At 35.3% G+C, this 23,670-nt stretch overlaps 1 protein-coding gene across 3 annotated transcripts in view; it reads right to left on the bottom strand.

Annotated features, from left to right (window-relative positions):
- Positions 1 to 23,670, bottom strand: part of LOC149534867 (acetyl-coenzyme A synthetase, chloroplastic/glyoxysomal-like) — a 302,385-nt gene that overhangs the window by 199,738 nt on the left and 78,977 nt on the right. For all 3 annotated transcript variants that reach the window (XR_016357318.1, XR_016357317.1, XM_089805521.1), the window contains exon 6: positions 10,398 to 10,480. Coding sequence is in view for 1 of the 3 variants with exons in the window: in XM_089805521.1 (XP_089661647.1) it covers positions 10,398 to 10,480 (83 nt within the window). In the remaining 2 variants the exon portion in view is untranslated. The remainder of the gene's footprint in view (positions 1 to 10,397; positions 10,481 to 23,670) is intronic.

Here is a 23,670-nt window from a genome sequence, read left to right on the forward strand (position 1 = left end):
ACGCCAAGAGTCTTTATGAGAACATTTGTAATATCCCCCTCTAAATTAAGAACCTAATTCTAAATCATATTGTAATAGCTAATTGATTACAAAATATAAATATGCAAATAATTGACAATATACATTATAAGACAAGTTACACTTAATATAAATAATTAAATATAATGTAAATAGCTATTACACATTATGATTCATAAACAAATCAAACATACATTAGTAGCCAAATATTTAAATATAATTTAACATGTAAATATTATTGACAACTAAATAATAAAACTACACTAGTTGTGGACTATGACTCACTATAACTAAATAATTAATTAATTTCCTAAGTGGTGATAAAAATCACCATCCACATCTTATTAATAAACTAAATAGTTTTTAAGAAGATATTAAACTCACCGAACGGGCATTGCTCATTGACGGTCGTGATTTTTCAAGGATGGTTAGTGGTATTTAAACCACAACACAATGATTAAAAAGGGGGTGGAAAATCAAGGCACAGAACTATGGGAATATCTAAGAGATGAGAATAAAATAAATATAAAGGAGGGATGTAATATTCTGTCATAAAATAGATTATTAATCAAACTATTGTTAATGGGCTGATCGATTTAATATATCTCGGACCCATTTTTGTTTTGTTTTTGTAGTTTGTGTTGCCGTCGGCCATCTTTGTACACCCTCGAAAAGTCTTCCCCGACGGGTATTTAAGCACGGCTTGTAAGTAGTCTTTAGGTATGCAATTTGGATTATTTCTTTGTACTGCGAATTCTTGTTGAAGTTCTCTATTGTTCACCATTTCGGAAATGAAAAACCTTCCCTATTTGGTTTGTCCGATTTCAGTGGGATTCAACTCTCACCCTATTTCGTCACCTATAACACTTCGCTTGGATCTAGCAAGTCAGAGCACCATCTTTTGGCAATTATTAATATGAAGTTGTTTGTATTCGAATCTCTATTCTTGTTTGGCATTGTCTGATGAATTCAGAATTAATAGTTTAAAGTGCAGATCTGAAATCATTATTTTCCGTGCCTCCGTTTCCCACAACACTCTATACAACTACCATTACTCACCATATGGCCTCCAAGCTAAGCCATACCTACTCCCAACCAACCATACAACCTCACTATACCCAACCATACGGCCTCCATATGCTCACTGTACAGACCCCATAGTCCCTACTATACGGCTACTCTGGTAACCATTCTCACTTCACTATACGGCCCCCTTATACCTCCGTACAGCCAGACTGCTAGCCGTACATCATCTCTCTCCCACCATACAACACTTTTGGTGTCCCATAACATACCATACGGCCTTCAACCTTGTCCATACACTCCATTTGGCATCCGTACAAACATTCCAGTGGCAATATATTGAATTTTAGGAGAGTTGTAGGTACGAATCATTACAGTGGTATCAGAGCTTCGATCTTGCCAGCCTATGGACAGTGAATGAGAGTTTATAGCCGGAAGAGAAGAAGAACCCATTCCGTTGACATAATGGCTACCGAACTAGAACCCACAGTTGCCAAACTAGTGGCACTATTGAGACAACTTGCAAGGAATTAGGCACAAATCAATGATACTCGATGACTCACGGAAGAGACTCTCAAGAAGTTGGCAGACAATAAAATATCCAGAGAACAAAATGGTCACAGCACAGACTCGGTGTTGGGTAAAGAAAACCCTCATCCAGCACGCTCTCAAACTTTCGTTCCATCTTTTCCCCCACAGACGGAGACACCACTCGGAGGGAAGCAGCCGACCTTTGAAGAAATGCAAGAACAACTAAGAGAAGACTAGAAAAATGCGAATTTTGAGGAAGATATATCCTACAAAGATTACGCAGATTTGAGAATGGGATATTTGGGAGGCGGAAACAGCAAATATTTTAATGATGATCTTGGGAGGAAGTTGAGTAAAGTAAATCTATCACCATTTGACAGATCTGGATCCATATCTGTGCAAGCGTGGGTAATGAAGGCAGATATTTACTTCCAACTTAATTTCATGCCAAAAAAAAAAGCAATTAAATTTGTGGCCTTACACTTGGAGGGAGTTGCGCATGAATAGTGGCATCAGGGCACCATCACATTGGGACAAGATCAAATAAATACCTATGCGTAATTCACTGAGAGATTGATAGATTGATTTGACAGTAAAGATCCGGAACTTAATTTAAAAGATTTGGCACAACTGAGACAAACCAAATCAGTTGACCAGTACATTGCAGAATTTCAGAAACTCTTTGTTTTGGTCACGGACACTTCTGAATGAAGACGGATAGTGCTCTTCATGGACGGACTAACAGAACCACTAAAAGGTTTGGTAAAAGGGTTCAATCTTACCACCTATTGGAGGCGATTAAGAAGGCAAGGAGTATGGCATCATCAACAGCATCATCCTCACGAAGTTACTTACATTCCAAACTACCAGTGTTTCCAAGGGATAAAGATAACAAACCTCCCCCGAGAAAGCCATACGTGGACGAAGCTACCAGACAAAAGCTTCAAAGGAAAAAACTATGTTTCAACTGCAAAGGACCATTGGAACCTAGGCACAGATGCCTTGGAAAAGGAAAGATCCACTACATTGAGGTCGTGTTTGATGATGTGGACGAACAGGAAGAAATACCCTTCGAAGACAACCAACACCACAACAACACCAACATGGTTAGTTTGAACCATACGAAAAGAATTGTAGCATTGGTACAACACGGAGGAACTATGGCCCTAGCCGGTTGCTCAATAGCGGAGCCACTCTGAACTTCATAAACTCATCCTTGGTGAAACGAAGAGGTCTATCTATGGAGGCACACGCAGGATTCCAAGTCAAGGTAGTCAGACGAACTCTTCTGCCCTGCACACACTTTGTTCCTCAGCTAAGTATCACAATAGTGAATCACACGGTGACCGAGGATTTCTTCATAGTGGACCTTGATGACATGGAGGTTATTCTAGGCATACAGTGGATGGAGACACTCGATGAATACACTCGGAGTTTCAAACGGATTGACTTCACTTTTGTTGTCAATGGAAAGAAGGTTGTTCTCTGCGGAATGGAAAATGAGGGTCCGAAGGAAGTTTCTGCACATCGGATGGAGGCAATTTTTCGGCATGATGACGTTGATTAGGCTACACATTGTTTTGTTTCGGCAGAACCTATAAAAGGGCAAGGAACACCTCCCCAAGATGATGATCTCCAGAATATTTTGAGCAACCATGATAAAGTTTTTATAGACATTCCTCCCCGCATACCGTCTCATCAAGGGTTTGAACATACTATCAAGTTAGAAGCAAGAGCCAAGCCGATCATAACCATATCGTACTGCCATCCCAAAAAATTCAAAGATGAGATTGAAAAGACGATTCAGGAACTGCTTAAGAAAGGATGGATTCGTCCCAGTTCTAGCCCTTTCGCGTCATCAGTGGTATTGGCCAAAAAGAAGGACAAGACAATGCGCATGTGTGGACTTCCGTGCGTTGAACAAAAAAACAATAAAAAATAGATATCGCATTCCAAGGATAGATGAGTTGCTGGGTGAATTGCATGGCACAATTTATTTTTCAAAAATAGATCTTCATTCCGAATACCATTAGATCTACATGAGGGAGGAAGACATGGAAAAGATGGCCTTTCGTTGTCACTACAGGCATTATAAGTTCTTGGTCATGCCGTTTGGATTAACAAATGCACCTGCTATGTTCCAATCATGCATAAATCGCATCTTCAACAAACAATTGCGTAAATACTTACTAGTATTTTTTGATGACATTCTTATTTATAGCAGGACATAGGAAGAGCACCTAAAGCATTTGGATGAAGTCCTAAGGATCATGAAGATCATTCTTTGTTCGCCAAGCATTCCAAGTGTGAATTTGGTATAACAGAAATATTGTACCTAGGACATGTAAGTAAATATGGAGTTCAAGTTCATCAAGAGAAGATTCAGGCTATCCTTGATTGGCCTCCCCCAAAATCACTCACGGAGTTGCAAGGATTTTTTGGACTATGCATTTATTACCGGAGGTTTGTAAAAGGGTTCTCTCAGCTCAACGCACCATTAACAGATCTGACAAGAAAGGGGTCCTTCCAATGGAATGAAAAGGCACAACTCACTTTTGATAAACTGAAGGAAGTAATGAACACTTGTCTCGTGCTTGCCTTACCTAATTTCACTCGACCGTTCACTATGGAGTGCAACACCTTCGGAGAAGGCACTGGCGCAATACTGATGCAAGATAGACACCCCATAAGCCTATGAGAGCAGGAAGCTTACACAAACAGAACGCTTATATTCCATCTACGACAAAGAGATGTTGGCCATTGTACATGTACTATCCAAGTTTTGACAGTATCTAGTGGGTGCCAAGTTTATCGTTCGTACGGATCACAATAGTTCGAGATATTTTCTAGAGCAACAAGACTTGAATGAGAGGCAACAAAAATGGGTAAGCAAGGTTCTGGCCTTTGATTTTGATATTGAATATCTGTAAGAAAAGAACAATGTGGTTGCAGATGCTTTGTCCAGAAAACCTGCCATCTACTTACTAACCTAGATTTCAGCTGACTGGAAAGCACATTGGTTGGTAGAATATTCCAAAACCACGTTTTCTTGTGAGCTAATGGATGACAACACCCAGGATGATCGGTACAAAGTGGTGGATGACATCATTTACTATAAGAATCAGATATTTTTAGTGCCAGAATCCAAATTGAAGCAGAAAATCTTGAAGGAGGTACACAACTCACCCTTGGCAGGACACCTAGGCTTCCTCAAAACTTACAAACGTCTCAAGGAGAGGTTTTCATGAAAAGGACTTAAAGGAGACGTATTGCAATATGTAAGAAAATGTGCGGTCTACCAACAAAACAAATCCGAACATACTCTACCTATCGGGTTACTACAACCTCTGCCAATTCCAAGACATAAGTGGGAAAGTATCTCAATAGATTTCATAACAGGACTTCCCAAGGTGAATGGAAAAGATTGTATCGTGGTGGTTGACAGACTAACAAATTACGCACATTTCTTCACCATCCCCTCAGATTTTCAAGCCGCACAAGTTGCCGATTTGTTTTTCAAATAAGTCTTTCGTCTGCACGTGTTACCCCGAAACATTGTTAGTGATTGGGATGGACAATTCATCAGTATCTTCTGGACAGAACTATTTCAGTTGGTAGGGACAGAATTGTCACCAAGTACTAGTTACCACCCTAAGAAAGACAGACAAATGGAGATTGTGAAAATATGGCTCAAAGGGTACCTATGGAACTACATTTCGGCACAACAACGAGCGTGGGTCAAATGGATACACTTAGGGGAGTATTGTTACAATACCACATGAGTACGAACCCCTTTCCTTCATCAACACAATTCTAGGAAACAGTCACACACCAAGGGCGAGGGACTGGCTTCAAGAGGGACAGGACATCCTGAGATACCTGAAGGAAAATTTACAACAAGCACAGAATCAACAAAAGATGTACGCCGACAAACACCAAATAGAGAGGAGTTTTGAAGTAGGAGACTTGGTTTACCTCAAGCTCCAGCCATACCGACAATCCTCATTGAAAGAAAAGGGGAAAGAAAAACTGAAGCCACAATTTTATGGCCCTTATCGTGCAGTGCGTCGCATCGATGAAGTCGCCTACGAGCTAGAACTTCCGAAGGGGAGCCATATTCATAACATTTTTCACGTTTCCTGCTTAAAGAAAGCTATGGGATAGAATGTCACTGTAGCTACAAACCTTTCGCCACTCAATAAAGGAAAGCTCATATTGGAACCAGCAAAGATTATTAAAGTACATGAGAAGACCCTGCAGAATTGAACAGTGAAGGAATATTTGGTATGCTGGTAACACTTTCCACTGGACGACACAACCTAGGAAGGCAAGCACATTCTACAGCATACGGCATTACGGTTGCTTGAGGACAAGCAAATTTTGGGACAAGAGGACAGTAATATTCAATCATAAAATAGATTATTAATCAAACTATTGTTAATGAGCCGATAGATTTAATATATCTCGGACCCATTTTTTGTTTTGTTTCCATAGTTTGTGTTGTCGTCGGCCATCTTTGTACACCCTCGGAAAGTCTTCCTCAACGAGTATTTAAGCACAGCTTATAGGTAGTCTTTAGCTGTGCAATTTAAATTATTTCTTTGTACTGCAAATTCCTATTGGAGCTCTCTGTCATTTGCCATTTTGGAAGTGAAAGACCTTCCCTATTTGGTTTGTCTGGTTTCAATGGGATTCAAACCTCACCCTATTCCGTCACCTGTAACACTTCACTCAGAACTGGCAAGTCGGAGTACCATCTTTTGGCAATTATTAATTGGAGGTTGTTTTTGTTCGAATCTCTATTCTCGTTTGGCATTGTCTGATGAATTCGGAATTAATAGTTTAAAGTGCAGATCTGAAATCATTATTTTTCATACCTCCTCCATTTCTCACAATACTCTGCGCAACTACCATTACTCACCATACGGCCTCCAAGCTAAGCCATACCTACTCCTAACCAACTGTACGGCCTCAATATACCCAACCATACAGCCTCCATAAACCCAACCATACAACCTCCATATGCTCACTGTATGGACCCCATAGTCCCTACTGTATGGCTACTCCACTAACCATTCTCACTTCATCGTACGGCCCCCTTATACCTCCGTACAACCAAACTACTAGCCGCACATCATCTCTCTCCCACCGTACAAGACTTTTGGTGTCCCATAACATACCGTACAGCCTTCAGTCTTGTTTGTACACTCCATTTGACATTCATACAAGCATTCCAGTGGCAATATATTGATTCTTAAGGGAGTTGTAGGTACAGGCCATTAAAAGGGAGCTTGTCACATGAAAATGAAAAAAGGAGAATAATATAAAACTCATTGCACCAACAAATACAAAGCAAGGGTATGGATTGGTTTTATTATGGAAGAAAGAATGTTCATCCTATATGGAAAGTAGGAGATTTAATAGGAATTTCAGGAGAAAATCTGAAATTATAGGGATGGACCATAAAAGGACCTAAAGTGATCATGATTCCATATAGGTTAATAATAAAGGTATGTAAATGATATTTAGTGTTATTTTAACATTTAAAGGTATTATGATATGATATTTAATGATTATTGTAAATGTTAATGTTATATATATATATATAATACCAATATTTAGCTCATTAAGTAATACATTGGGCATTGAAGTATTCTTATAATTAGACTTGATCTTCACATACTATTAGTCCCTGCCTTATATAAGGCAGGAAACTAATGTGCCCGATAGACCCCCTTGGTCCATTCAACATTTTTTTTGTTACAAAGACTAATGTCTATGTGTTATTTTTTAAAGTTCAATTTTAAAATGAATTATGTTGTAGAAATTCTGATTTTTTGATTGGTTGGATCCAATTTTCCTCAGCATTTACCATATTTTCTGAATCAAAAAAGCAAGAAAAATAGGATTTAAAATTTTTTTAAAGCTGTCAAAGTGGATTTAATATTTTTTTAAAAGCTTTAGCAACGTGCTGACTTTCTCAGCTTCATGTTGGTAATAATCATATCTAGTGTTAATGTCAGGAGCGGACAATATAATGTTGAGCTATTAGCAAGATTTACAATTGGTTTATAACAAAAACGTAAGGTATTCATTATATCAAAACACTATGTTTTCCATTAATTTTTTTCTAATTATTATAATTTAAATTACAGATAATTATAATAAATTAAAGAAATATAATAATTATTTTTTATTAAAGAAGTTTATATTGTAAAAAGTAAATTATAAATGATGTGAGTTTGTAAATACTTACATTTGATGGAAAATATAATATATTATAGGTTTGTCTCTAAATTCAATTTTAAAAATATCAAAAAATCATTATTGTAAAAAGGACCTTTGCACAAAAATATTAATGTACTTTTGTTGTCATTATCATATTTTTTAAATTGAGTTTTAAGTTATATATTAAATTCAAACCATAAAAAAAACTTAAAAACTTTAGGTATTCTTAATTATAATAAATTAGAGAAACATAATTCTTATTTTTTATTAGAGAAGTTTGTATTATGAAATGTTAAATATAAATGATGTGAGTTTGTAAATACTTACATTTAATGGAAAATATAGCATATTATAATATTTAGTATCTGAATTCAATTTTTAAAATATTAGAAAATCATTATTGTAAAAAATTCCTTCGCAAAAAAATATGAATGAATGTATTTTTGTTGTTATCATTTTTTTTAATAATTGAATATATATTGATAAGTAGGAGATAATTTCCACAGCAAGTCAAATTGTGATATTGCTATCAGGATTTAACTGTGTGATTTTCGAGTGAATATATATTTTTAAAATTGAGTTAAACTATATATTAAATTCAAACCATCAAAATAAAAACTAACTAAACAATTATATAGTGACTACTTCATGTTAGGATAAGAAACGAAGTGAACTCTATTAAAAATTAATATATAATCTTTATATTCTCTTAATAAATATATTTTTTACATAGTAAAATATTTCTACTTTAAAAAAAAGTGTTAATCTTATCTTTATGTCTTCTCTCTTAGCTATTAATCTAGTGCTATACAACATTATCTATGCATTTTTCACCTTCTAACCCTTGCACGGGCAGGGACAAGCTCTCTAAGAGCTCTTGTTTATAATTGAAATATGACCACCTCCATTTTTATCAATCTCAAACCCAATTGTTATCATCATTTAACTACTATTAATATTGTAAGTCAATTAAATATCATCTATAATAATGGACCCGAAAAGGGGACATTACAACATTTTTCACTTAAATTCCTTTGCTTTATACTTGGGCACAAATTCGAATAATATAATTCATTAACTCCCTTTGGCTCCAAAAATGACCTTTTCATCAATATTATGATATTCTAACACACAAGGTCATTGTTTCCTATGCCCAAGATCTATAACTTCTCAACCTAGTCCCAACAAGCTATGACACTAAGGTGGCCAACAAAAATAGCAAATTTCATATATTTATTTAAATAATAATCATAATTCACCTGTCTTGTGAAAATGATGAAGCATCAAAATCGAAATTTGACAGCACATGAGTGGTCCTAATGAAGAAAAACGATTAATGAACCTAACAAGGTCACTAAAAATAGACACTCCCTTTAAGATTCTTGGAGCCCAAACCAGAAGCCAGAAATAAAAAGTGAGACCATCATTTAACTCCTCTAACTCATCTGAGCTCATCAGAACCATTCGTTGAATTACTATAAATAGTAAGTCCCACCAAATGGAGCCATAACCCTCAACAAGGTCCTCCAAACACCAATATCAACCTACACAGACCTAATGATAGACTGAATCCATCGACTCTCATGGCCATGCTAAAAAGTAGACATTACAATTGCAAGCCCTATTAATTGGTTGGTTGTTTGTTTGAATTCCCCCAATGGAGTTAGTTGAAAGATGCTCATGCATGCATGAAGAATGGTGGTGCCAATTAGCAATTTAAACAATCACTCGAAGAAAAGAAGAAAGGATCGAAAATCAATGTTGTTGATGGAAAAACTATTAATGTCTCCACCAAAATGAGGTATCTACATGATGCCACCATTGGAGTTAACGATAACTCGTGGCCCAATGCCGTGGATGAGAGATGAAGAAGACTAGATGTGTTATGTGCTCTACCAATGTGGATCTGGGACGGATTGGTGGTTTGATGGGTGTCATGATGGGTCATTAAGGGTGTGCATGGTGAGGGGAGACATAAGGTGTCTATCTATGCCATCATACGGGAAACATAAGGAGAGAGGAGATATAAGGGTGGACCGCCAAGGGAGATATAAGGAAAGTTGTTGTTGAGGGAGATATAAGGAGATGGATTGAGGATATGGTGTATGGAGTGATAAGATGTTAATGGACGGATAAGGAAAACAAAGTGACAAGGAGAGTTGACAAAAAAGAAATATGATTAATCTCAAAGGTGTTAATGCCTTGAGAGCCATAAAACTATCTCCACGGGGATGAGGTCCCCCAAATGTGACCTCACTAGCTCAAAGATCCAGTCAAAAGCGATTATGGATAAAATAATAAAAATATGTATTGAATCTAATTGTGTTATGGTATTTGGATATGTTACCATATATATGTTTTATTAATATATTACATTATAATATTGTACTATATTATTATATCTATCATCAATTATATCTTTTATTACCTAATTATCTTTTATTAATAATATATCAATATGATGTTAATAATAAATTTATTATTATTTAACTACTTATATTTAATATTATCATCTATTTATTAAATCTTCCTTCGCAGAGGGAACATCAAAAATCATGTTATTCAAACCTGAAAAAAATAATTTAAAATTGTCTTACCTGCCACCACACATCTCTTCCTTTCTTCCATGGTGTCTTTTCTTTGTTCAAAACAAAATCCTTTGCATATGTTAAACAAACACCTATCCATATACAATTAATAGAAACTAATGAGAAATTTTTATAGTATTTCTATAGATGACACTTCAAAGAAAATGTAAGAGAAATGAGATTATCCACTAAAGGGCCCTATGAATGACATAATTGATTAGCTTAAATGCTAAATGCTAAACATTGGTCAAAAATTTTAAACTAAAACATTTAAAACTAATGTTATTGTGAATTTTTGTGTTAATTAAAAACTTAATAACTTTTAAAATTAAGTAAAATAATAGAATAAAATCAAATACAATGAATTTTTAGATTTAAAAATCAAAAGATGTTGCAAGAACAAAGTACAAAAAAATGCGAGACTTTCTCATTCAAAAGAATGACTTGGGCTTGATAGAAATTCAAGAACCATGTTAGGAATAATACATATTATACAATAGGATTTTCAAAAGGAAATATTTCTATGAGGCTATGTATTTAGAAAATTAAACATACAACCAATTTCACGAATGATGCACCATTTGATACTTAAGCTACATTATTTTTAATAATTTTTGCAAACATTTCGATTCTAAATACAGTACATCAAATTATGTTGCCTATTGTGCATTGCAATTTAGCACCCTATTGAATATGAAATAAACAAATAATAATACATCTTCACTAATATAGTTATGTTTGTCTCCTCTGTATTGAGTTTGTTGTCTCTGTTTTGTGATGGTGTTTGTCCCAAGGTACAGACCTCTCAAATTAGAACATTTGAAGAAACATCTGCGACTAATCTTTACTTTCTTATATAAGAAATCACTTCGAGTTCTTTCTTATAAACAAAACATTCTCAATATTTTAATTACTTCTGTTCCTGGAAGAAACTGTGTGTGTGTGTGTGTTGTTTTGCATCAACATTCCGATCACACTTTGTAATCCACCATCATGATAATAGAGGGATAAACGATTTTTTCTTCTGTTCTTTAAGCTCTCCATCATCCAGATGATGGACGATGGAGTGTGATCAAAACATTCATGCGAAAACAAACACACACACAATGACTTCAGAAAAACAGCAGCAAGTAAAACTAAGGGTTGTGGAAAACTACTACCTTTATTTCTCAATGTTTTCTATACAAGCAAAAAAATATTCCAAAGGTATAACAATGTGTCCCCTGTCATGTTCGCAAACGATTACATTTGGAGAAGCTGCATAGCTTCCTCTAGAACAATTTGTGCTATCTTTAAATGTGATCTTAGAAAATTTGGGAATCTCTGAGATTAACAAGTCATTAAATACCTCACTGTCTAGGTTATTCACCAACAAAAATTCGAAAGGACTTTTGCATTATTTAGCAGCACCAAAATGACATATTAGGAGTCAAAGTCCCAACCAGCACATCTTTTTTAACTTTAAAGATGCATTACCCAGCCATCCCATGAGAGGGCTTCATAAAATTCAAGTAACTATTGTTGACAAATTCAGGATTACTTTCCAGTAAATCAGTCCTGCAAACATCATATATCAACTTCATTATGGAATTAAGTACCAAATGAGGCTCACTGATCATTTAAATACTGAAACAAATCAATATCATCACATGGTAAAATATCGTCACATAGTAATTAAAATTTTAAGGTGGTACAAAGTTGAAACTTTCAGCTTGTATCTCCAACAACTGCTCAAGGTATACCTTCCAATTAGTTTAGTAAATAAATAATTTCAATGCCACACGAGTGATGTAGGTGCAAAGCAATGGTCAATTACCTTATCAATATCATCGTGCTTCAAGATAACACTATTATTGCAGTGAAGGTTGAGGATAATGAGCTGTTCTCTGTGCTTTAAAAGAGTTCTTTCCATCTTGGGACAGATTTGTTCAATCTGTCCACACTCATTAGAGTATTCCTACTTTGCAAAAGCTTTGGGGTAATTTTATTTGACAAGAAAACCAATTTGGATACAATTAGGCACAGAGAGAAAGAGTACACAAAGGTTGCACACTCAAAAATAACATGAATTCTGTTTACCCAAATAGAGATTGCAGATCAAGATGGATTCTTGATTTGATTAATTTAAAGGTACGTACATCCATGCTAGTAGCTTTGTTTATGCATAACTATTTATATAAGATTCATCTACTAGAACCAAGATTCACTTCATGAAAATGAAAGATGAGGTCTCTGAAAGTTCCAAAAGTTTAAACCTATTGCAGGGAATCAAGCAAATAAGAAAATTAAGAATTTGAGGTCTGACAATGGTGGTGAGTATAACTCCAAATATTTAAATCCCTTTCATAGGGACTCAAGGATTAAGAAACTTGGAAAAAAAAAGGAAGAAGCACATATGATAAATCAATCTATTTAGGAGTTTGAGGTCCGAGAGAGACACACGCATACAATTTGAAGAAAAATCTATGTAGGTTGATGCAGGCACTATGTTCTCTGTGCCCATGATTTGCTTGTTAAAATCAAGCTTCACCAAAACTATTACACATTTAATATTTACTATTTGATTGATTAATCTGATTCATTAGTTTTGGTCTTTTGTGGATGTGTAAGAATCCCGCTGGCTCTAACTCAACTTCTTTTGATAATTGTCAGGTATTCATTATTTTGCAATGTCTTGAACTCATACATAGCTTTTTATCAAACACTTGTAAGCTCGAAACCGATTTTGTATCTCTTAACTTCATTCATACATAGAACAGACATTAAAACAAAAACTTGGCAGATGTATGATTCTGAAAATGAACCAAACTATTCAGAGGCATTTTGTCATACAGTTTTCATACAAACTATATGTTGCAAACTATTGACAAGAATTCCTCTTATTTCCATTCAAGTATTTGCAATTATTTACAATAATCATCAAGAATGCATTTGGAAATTAATTAATTGCAAACCAAAGAGCCCAGTAATTATCACACCTATCAATTATGACCCTAAAAATGTCACAGGTGTATCCAAAGATAATTATGAACCTTGGCACCTAATGCTGCACCTCTTAAACAATCCCACGCCTCTAACACGGGCTCATGTGGTTCTAAATTCTAATACCTGGGGTTTCCTCTATAAATGAATACCACTGTTATTGCAGGCTGTAATAACCCTGCCTGGCTATAGCTTACGTGAACACTAATTCTACCAATCTTCTCACTGATCAGACGTTTCGAATTTAGACACACTTGTCAAGTGAACTTACTACCACTAAAGATAAACCAAAACAGATTCATACTGTCTATGCTGAGCGTTTGTAAATTAGATGCTGCTTCTTTGTTTGAGTAAATAGCTTGAATTTCCATTGTATATAAAGAAAAAGAAATGACATTGCTGTAAATACAACATCAATTAACTCCAGCATGCACCATTCAAGAAAAAATGTATCAGGTTGCCAAATACCTTATAGCAGTAATGACCCAACTTCTGCAAATTTTATTGATGAGAATAATAATAACAGCTATAATAAATATCCTCTAAACTCAATCAGAATTCAAGGAACCTGTTGTCACAAAGAGGTATCCAATATGCAGATTATTTACGACACACACTGCCCAGTATGACAGAACACAGCCTTCTCCAAAACTCCTCCAGTCACCCTGTAGTATTGACAATCACAGTCAGCCCTTGTCCATTGCAACACTGCCCAAAATTGGACAAAGAAAAACTCGCCAATGGACAGAATTTGAGGCGTTTGCAGACAATTATCAGGGCTTGATAATTACAGACATCCACACCAGACAGAACTCCATCCAGCCAAAGGTCACAGCATGAATGCTATAGGCCTGACTGCAGATTGAAACGCTGAACAGGCAGCTGCTTATTAGAGGACGGTCAGGGTTGAGACTCACAGCAAAAATTCTCAGATTTCCAACACCTGGAAATGCAACGGTTTTCCCAACGCTTATCATCTAACAGATTCAGACTTTTAGAAATGCAAATAACAGATGCCAATTCGCAGACCAACACCAATTAGCAAAGAAGACTCATGCCCAGCAAATGTAGAAAAGTGGCTTTGCCACAACACTGAAATACAGGTATCTATGTGCAGAATATGAGCCTCCTTGCGACCAATAAATTTACCATAAATCCACACAACAATTTCCAATTAATTAATGCAGAATTTGAAACACTTCAGCAACCAGTAGTTTTCCCAGTCACAGAAGAAACAGTAAAGGAAGGCACAATAAATTTCAGAATACCATCCACAATACCTCAGTTGTGGACTCAATGCACTTCTCAGTAATAGTAAACACAGTAGAGAAGCAATCTCAATTCGCTTTACCTCAGCAGCGAATTGCAAGACAAATCCACTATCAAACCCTTATACTTCAGCAAGGGCATAAAAATCATCCTCAGACAATCTCACAAAGACAACAAAAGCAAAATGACAAATCAGATAATCGGATGCTTTTTCCAATGAAATGAGCTCATATTTATAATCCCTTGTACATTGCAACACTGCCAAGAATTGGACAAATAAAAACTCGCCAATGGACAGAATTCGAGGTGTTTGCAGAAAATTATCAGGGCTCGATAATTACAGGCATCCACACCAGACAGAATGCCATCCAGCCAATGGTCACGACATGAATGCTATAGGCCTAATTGCAGATTGAAACGCTCACAGGTGGTTGCTTATTAGAGGACACTCAGGGTTGAGACTCATGGCAATATTCTCAGATTTCCAACGCCTGGAAATGCAGGGTTTTCCCAACGCTTAACATCTAACAGATTCAGACTTATAGAAATACAAATAACAGATCCCAATTCGCAGACCAACACCAATTAGAAAAGGAGACTCATGCCCAACAAATGTACAAAAGTGTCTTTGCCACAACAGTGAAATACAGGTATCTATGTGCAGATTAGGAGCCTCCTTGTGACCAATAAAGTTACCATAAATCATCACAACAACTTCCTAATTAATTAATGCAGAATTTGAAACACTTCAGTAACCAGTAGTCTTCCCAGCCATAGAAGAAACAGTAATGGAAGGCACAATAAATATCAGAATACCATCCATAATACCTCATTTGTGGACTCAATGTACTTCTCAGTAATAGCTAACACAGTAGAGAAGCGATCTCAATTCGCTTTACCTCAGCAGCGAATTGTAAGACAAATCCAGTATCAAACCCTTATACTTCAGCAAGGGCATAAAAGACAACCTCAGACAATGTCACAAATACAACAAAAGCAAAATGACAAATCAGATAATCGGATGTTTTCTCCAATGAAATGAGCTCAAATTTATAATCCCTCATTGACAAAAGTTTCCGAAAAGAACTCAACTCCAGAAACTTTCCAACACAACTCTTTTTAATAATAACACAAAATGACATTATTATAATAAAGTATTATTATTATAATAATGTGACTTTAATAATTAAATAATAAATATGAGCTCACGTGATAAAGAGCTCCATCCGTTGCAGGTGATGATAGACTGACAATGCCACCATCTGCACTGCCAAATATGGAAACTGCACAGATTGGACTTACTAAAAATAGTAAATCCACCATTGAGATCCTCAAACCACACTTTTGGCTCACGAGGACTGCTATGATGAGCTGACTCATCCAACTGCAAAAGCTTGCCAAAAATGGGGACATTACATAAGGTACAATCTATTTATTTATTTTTATTAGTGATGTATTAAATTTTATTGATATCAAAATTCAAAACTACAATTTTTCCACTATCCGTTGGCATATTCCCCATTTCCCTATTACATTCTCCACTACCAAAACATGTGTTGCTGAATCCTCCTTACACTCAACCACTTGAACATCCTATATAATTTACCTGGTCCAAAAGCTTTACTTTTTAACAGCTATGCCCATACATATGAAATTGTGGGCAACTAATATGGAATATACAATATAGGAGCAATACATATAAGACCATTCTATTAAGAAAAATACACATATACTATGGTTAGACTATCTATTAAACTATTCAAAAAACATAAACCACTTTAAGTTAATCATCCCGACCATTTATTCATCATATCCTCCCTGCTCTCATTTGTAATGTAACCCAGGTTACTTCAAGTATCCTTTAGGGTTTGCATTTATTTGGGTTTCAACTTGGCACCATCCAATTGCCCACTCCTGTGGCCTTACCAAAGGCTTCAAAACACATTGAACTTGCTCTTACCTCACCTACTTGTGACCAAATCCTTATTCAATTCACACACCTTGTGAGATGCAACTTCTCACATCAAACATTCATTTTCCCAAAAGGCATTCATTGCAACCTACCCCTCATATATCAGGATCTTGACACCATTGTTTGCAAAGAGACTTGTGTGGATGTCTCTTACACTTTTAACACCCCAACTGATCCATCCTAGCCCCTTGGAATCAAAACAAGTTGCCCAAAGTACCATCTTGCACAAATACACTTACTAGGAGACCTCGTAGCAATTAGCCATCCAAAATAACTCTTTGTCTCTAACTTCCAAACTTCCTTAACAAGGGCCCAAACAAAATGCATTTATGGATACCCTTTTAGTTCTATGAATTATGACCAATCCAAGCTTGGGTTTAGCCTTTGACTCAGACAACACAAAAATGCGCAAATTAGGCTTATAGGGCTAGTTTACTTGGGGTTTGTTAGAACTCTTCACTAGTCGGCTTTCCTTTAAAAAGGTTGATAACTCCATGTTTGCCCATGCCTAAAGATACTAAACCAATCATTAGATCACACACACACACAAAATTTTGATCCCTCTGCAACACAATTTCTCGTCCTACCTAGGTTGTACATGCCAAGCCTAGGGCATTACTTCAAAATTCAGGTTTTGTTTGGACCACTCTAGAACCAATTGCATCTTATAGTACACACTTAGACCTAAAATTTCCTAGAGAATTGGCCAAATTCAACTACAGAATGTTAGGAAATGGTCATTTGTCTTCAGGATGCTATGATTTGCAGGGTTTCTAGACTATCTACACTAAATTTGATAGATCTCCCTTATTTTTACACCAATTGAAGTCAAATCAATTGAAAATGGAAGTTTATTCATAGGGCTAGACTCTCATATCAATTGATATAATCTACCAATTAGTGGTTGTTTGTATTGTTGGTTCTAAAAAGCACAGATTGGAAATCAAAGAGCTTGTCAATTCTCAAACACGACTCCACAATTAGTTATGGCCAACGAATGGGCATACTTCCCCTGCACTTTGGGCTTCGCCACATCTCGGCGGGTAAACCTTCACTTTAAACCCCGATCACCTGGTTCAAATTTTTCTATGGAAAATTTAACTTTGCGAGTTCTATGTTTGGTGAAATCCTTGAACTCAATAACAATAAAGTTGAAAACTAAGTGTTTGAACTGATTGAATATTTATATAAGGTTATCAATAGTTGATTAGATGCTTACAAGAAGGATGTGTATAGATTTATGACTTCAACTATAAATCCAATATTTATATTCCGATGATTTAAATGACTAGTTCCTTTGCTCAATCACAATGAAGACTATTACATATAACTTTAAGAGATAATATTTATCCAAAATATCATCAATTACTTCTCAGCTCTGCAAAAGATCCATTTTATATGCAATTATAAGTTAGCCAAAAGGAATTTAACTTCTTAGGTGGGAAGTTCGATTAGCCAGAGATGACGAAATGTATGTATAGTTAACACCATCCCTGTTCGTTGAACATAGAATGCAGAAAATACCCAATGCAAAAGCTGTGGCAGAATAATGCAATAATCCTCATATTGACCACAAAGGATGGATCCAAATTGTTATTTTAATCTATTTGGATTTTAGATAAATATAAACAAAAAGCTTTTTATTTATTATTAAAATATAATGTTTGAATCTATATTATAGAGCCATTCCTTACAATTCATTTTCCTCCTTACAAGATATGAGTATTTTTATAACTCTTCTTCCAAGTATATCAATCATGTTATGCTCTTGGACAATGATTCCACATTTATATATTTAATTACATAAGGAAATGGAACTTTTCAAAATGAAAATTCATGTCTCTCACACTTTTAAATCATTCCCCTTTACTCTTATCGCAAATTCTAATGAAGGATTTAATCTTTTTAATTTATAGCGATAGTATTGTTTTGTCGCTACTAACTATTCAGGCCTTCGAAACTTGAATACTCATGATGACATCCATTAGCAATAACTTGTTGGTAATAGCACATGAAAGTTTTTAATCATTTTAATTGGTCTCTATTTATAAATTTTTCCCTTTTGTGCATGTTGTTGATCATGGTCCTCCGGCTGTTATATGATCAATAAACTGCGGATAACATTCTTCCATTCTTATTCAAGTTCACCATTGTTGTCTATAGTGACTGAGTTCACAGCCACCGACAACTCCATACATATTATTGCTGCCTTCTGGTTTTTCATATTGTGCGCTTAGTATGAACTTGCGATATTGTGTGCTTGACTGGAAACTCACATATAGCTTACTCTCTGCTCATGTTGTCTATCATCTTCTCATCATATATCCATATATTTTATTTCTGACTTAGAAACCTTCTTTCAATTTAGATCCTTACTCGATGATTGTCCATACTTTTCTTTGATAGAGAGCTGAATATTCCCGTCATTGACTGAAATTTTTTATTTTTACTGTCATGAATTCTCTCTAATTGCTTCAATGATTTGCATTTGTTGTGTTTTGGTTCTTATCGTTGTCTTCCTCAATACTTTTAACAGAGCTTGCTGATGAACTCACACAGCATACATATTTTAATTTGTTGTAACCTCCAAAACTTGGAAAAGATGGGATCTTATTCGTCCTTACTCTCTGCACTTCCATCATTTCATAGCTGCTGAAGATACTGCGTAACATGATACAAGTCTAGTATTATGCTCTTCAACTAATGATATGATGAGCAGGAGGAAACTATGTCTTCTAGATACAACTAATGAACATTTTCCACCTTCACAAATACATTTGCAAAAAGAAACTGCTGGGAAAAGTGAACTACTACTTTGACCACCATTGCAGATATAGATGGACTCCAAATTACTGGTATGATCAGGTCTTTCAGAATCATCGTGCAAGTTGTTGAATCTTTGTGGTGGTGTTGCAAAGGAATTATAGTAAGCCTTATGCATGTGTTATGCATGTTATAACTCTTGCTTCAACTGTTTAATTTGTGCCTGCGTCACTGTAATGTCTTCAGCTGTATCTTCACTGAGTAGATATCTATTGACTTTGTTTTTGACCACTATGGAATTAAAGTACATGCTGGTCACTTAAGACTTGTCGATGAGATTTAACAATTAAAGGATAGATTATAATATCCCATAAGGTCATACTCAATAAGCATTGGATCATGATAAGGGATTGCATGAAACAACAGCTGAAAGTGCCTTTTGGAGAGGGAAGGCCAATAACTTCCAGACGAAACAAGAGTAACTGAGTGTAGAGTTGAAGACTGTCAAATTTAGCATTAGTTCAGATTTTGCAAACAGGAGACTTCAAAAGGAAATGTCACAAGATGATAGATTTTGAACTGTTTCGTGATGGAACTTAAAAGAGCTAAGCGGATTAGAGGCTAGATTGGAATCAAAGATACACTAATCATCTATCTCAAGCCAATCCGTTCATTGTGTTGATGATAGAATTGAAAACAAAAATGGATGAAAGAAGGAATATAAACAGAGGCCCTAATTTAGGGCTCCATCAGTGACTCTTGTTAAGGACATATGCTCCTTGTAGGCATAATCGACAAGGTACCCATGCTTAACCTGATGCAGAGTACCCCTCAAAAAGTGAACAATGCTCCTTCCCCCTATCAAACACCCAATTTTGATCCCACAATAGGTTATTCCTCGTGATCTTAGCATGATTTCCCTTCATCATTTTGGTTTGCTGTCCATATTTCAAACTTGTAGTAGATGCACCATTCTTATGGATAGTACACATTGGATCCACTTCATTAATACAATTTTTGGTATCTGACTTATGTTTAGCCATTGAGAGATCAACAGGTGCATTATGGTCTTTGTTAAATGGAGGATCCCTATAATCATGCATGTGATTAGTTACAAAAGCATCTAAACAAGTCTTCCTTCCTTGATTGTCCTCTTGTACACAATTTGTTCTGTACTCCAAATGTTTCTCCTCACAAGAAGGTTTTAAGATAACTCATATTTAGGAAGTATTACTTCACTTTTATCAATAATATGATCAGATGGAACACTTGGAAAATTTTCAGAACTATTATTCAACACATTCTCCTCATTATGCCTGCCTGATTCAATCTCATCTTCACGTGTTTGTTTTAATCTTTGTTCACAAGATGTACTAATGAAAGCCTCACTTTTTTAATGCACTTGCCCACACATATTTTCAATTTCATCATCTTCAACATTATCATTAGGCATGTTGTCTTCATCATGATGCTGATGGACTTGATTGCATAGAAAATCCTCTTCAAATAATGGATTCAAGAGCATAGATAACTCAAAGATATCTTCTTCTACTTCCCCTTGTTCATATGCTATATGTTTTTCTACTCCATCTCCACTATTTGACTCTTGAAATTTATTCTCTCCTTCGTCTAATACCCCCTGAGTATGTGCTGATCCATCAACTTGTTTACCATGATCAACTGAGACAAAAATTGGACCGTTTCTCTCTATATGTTAATGATATTCTGTCTAAAAAAGTTGATATTTCTTCCATGCTGAGAGAATCCTCTTCCTCATTTTTACATTCATTGATATTTGATGTCATACAAGTATCATCATGGACAAATCTTTCCTCAAACTGTCCAAAAAGTTCTTCTCCATTCAAATCTGAAACCTTGCTATGTTCTTGTATCACTTTGGTATATCTTTCATTGTATTCATCATCTTCTTCTAATATCTGACAAAGAAGCTTCACATCAGCTTTGGTGAGATTCCCAACCCAAAAAAGTTTGTTTAGAAATCCCTCATATTGAGGCATGAGGTTTGATGGTATCTCATGATAAATGATTACCAACCTTGTGAATAAATGTGTCGATGTCTCGCCTTCATATCTTTCTGGATTGAAAAAGGCATCAAGTGGAGACATGTTAAGATCCTCTTCCATGTTGCAGCTTTGGTCTTCATACATATTATCTTTCTTGCTTGCATAATGAAGTTAAAATAAGAACCATTATTCAAAATCCTTCCAAGATGAGATACATTGCATAGGTAATGATTCATATGCTTGTTTCGCATTGTCTTTTAACATCCTGACAAACAATTTCATCACCTAATCTTCTACACAAATCTCATAATCGTCTATAAGTGTATAAAATCCATCCAAATGTTTAAGTGCAGATTCATCCAATTCTCCATGGAACTTTGGTATAAGTTTTGAGAGTTTTGGGGACAAGAGGACAACTTGTTAGGCTTACAACCAAAATTTCTGAAATCTAATGGCCTAATGCCATCTAGAATAAAAGACTTTCTTTGAAATGATTGATACATTTGAAAAAGCTATCCACCATTTCCTTTTGAGTCTTCTCCCTCATCAGAGTTACCAATTGAAATCTTATTGAATAGAGTCATCACCTCTTTCGAGGAATGTACTGATTTGTTGATCCTATGAGTTCTAGCTTCCAGTAGAGAACGCTTCCAAACAAATTGACACAATTACTTTTTTATTTTGATCTGTGAAATTTGAAATTTTGGATAACTTCACAACACTTGTTGCGAGCAACTCTACCCAGCAGAGTTTCCAATCTATTGGTTCTCAAAACCACAGATTGGAAATCCAAGAGCTTGCCAATTCTCCAATAGGATTCCACAATCAATTTTGGCCAGCGAACAGGAATACTTTCCCTACACTTCAAGCTTCACCACACCTAGGCAAGTAAACCTTCACTGTTAAGCTTGATTCACCTAGTTCAAAGTTTCCTATGGCGAATTTAACTTTGTGAGTTCTCCGGTTGGCAAAATCCTTGATCAAAATAAAGTTGAATGGCGAGTGTTTGAACTGATTGAATATTTATGTAAGGTTATCAAAAGTTGATTGGATGCTTGCAAGAACGAAGTATATAGATTTTTGACTTCAACTATAAATCCAATAATTAAATTCCAATGATTTAAATGACTAGTTTCATTGCTAGTTTGGGAAATAGAGTCGATCACAATGAAGACTATTGCGTACAACTTTATGAGACAATGTTCATCCAAAATATCATCAATTACTCCTGAGTTTTGCAAAAGATAATTTTTATATGCAATTCTACATTAGCCAAAAGGAATTTAACTTATTAGGTGGGAAGTCTGATTGGCTAGAGACGAGGAAACATATTCATAGTTCACACTGTCCTTGTTTGTTGAACACAGAATGCGGAAAATATCAAAGACAAAAGCTTTAGCAAAATAATTTAATAATCCTCTTACTATTATTAAGGACAAATCCAATTTGTAATTTTAATCTCTTTGCATTTTAGATATACATAAACAAAAGGATTTTTATTTATTATTAAAATATAACGTTTAAAATCTATATTACAAGCCATGCCTTATAATTCATTCTCCTCCTTACAAGATCTGAGTATTTTTATAACTCTTTTTCCAAATATATCAATCATGTTATGCTCTTGGAGAATGATTCCTTATTTATATGTTTAATTACATATGGAAATGTAACTTTTCAAAATGAAAATTCATGTCTCTCACACTTTTAAATCATTCTTCTTTACTCTTATCGCAAATTCTAATGAAGGATTTAATCTTTTTAATTTATAGTGATAGTATTGTTTTGTCGCTACTAACTATTCAGGCCTTCGAAACTTAAATACTCATGATGATATCCATTAGCAATAAATTGTTGGTTAAGGAAAGGAAAGCTTTTAATCCTTTTAATTGGGATTTATTTATACATTTTTCCTTTTTGTGCATGTCGTTGATCATGGTCCTCCGGCTGTTATATGATCAATAAACTGCGGATACCATTCTTCCATTCTTATTCAAGTTCACCATTGTCTGTAGTGACTTAGTTCACAGCAACCAATGACTCCATACATATTATCGCTGCCTTATGGTTTTTCATATTGTGCGCTTAGTATGAACTTGCGATATTGTGTGCTTAACTGGAAACTCACGTATAGCTTACTCTTTGCTCATGTTTCTATCATCTTCTCATTGTATACCCATATGTTTTATTTTTGACTTAGAAACCTTCTTTCAATTTAGATCCTTACTCGATGACTGTCCATACTTTTCTTTGTTACAGAGTTGAATATTCC

This window comes from Cupressus sempervirens, chromosome 10, assembly GCF_028749045.1.
Source record: "Cupressus sempervirens isolate cs-2001-9-10 chromosome 10, ASM2874904v1, whole genome shotgun sequence".
NCBI classification, from domain to species: domain Eukaryota; kingdom Viridiplantae; phylum Streptophyta; class Pinopsida; order Cupressales; family Cupressaceae; genus Cupressus; species Cupressus sempervirens.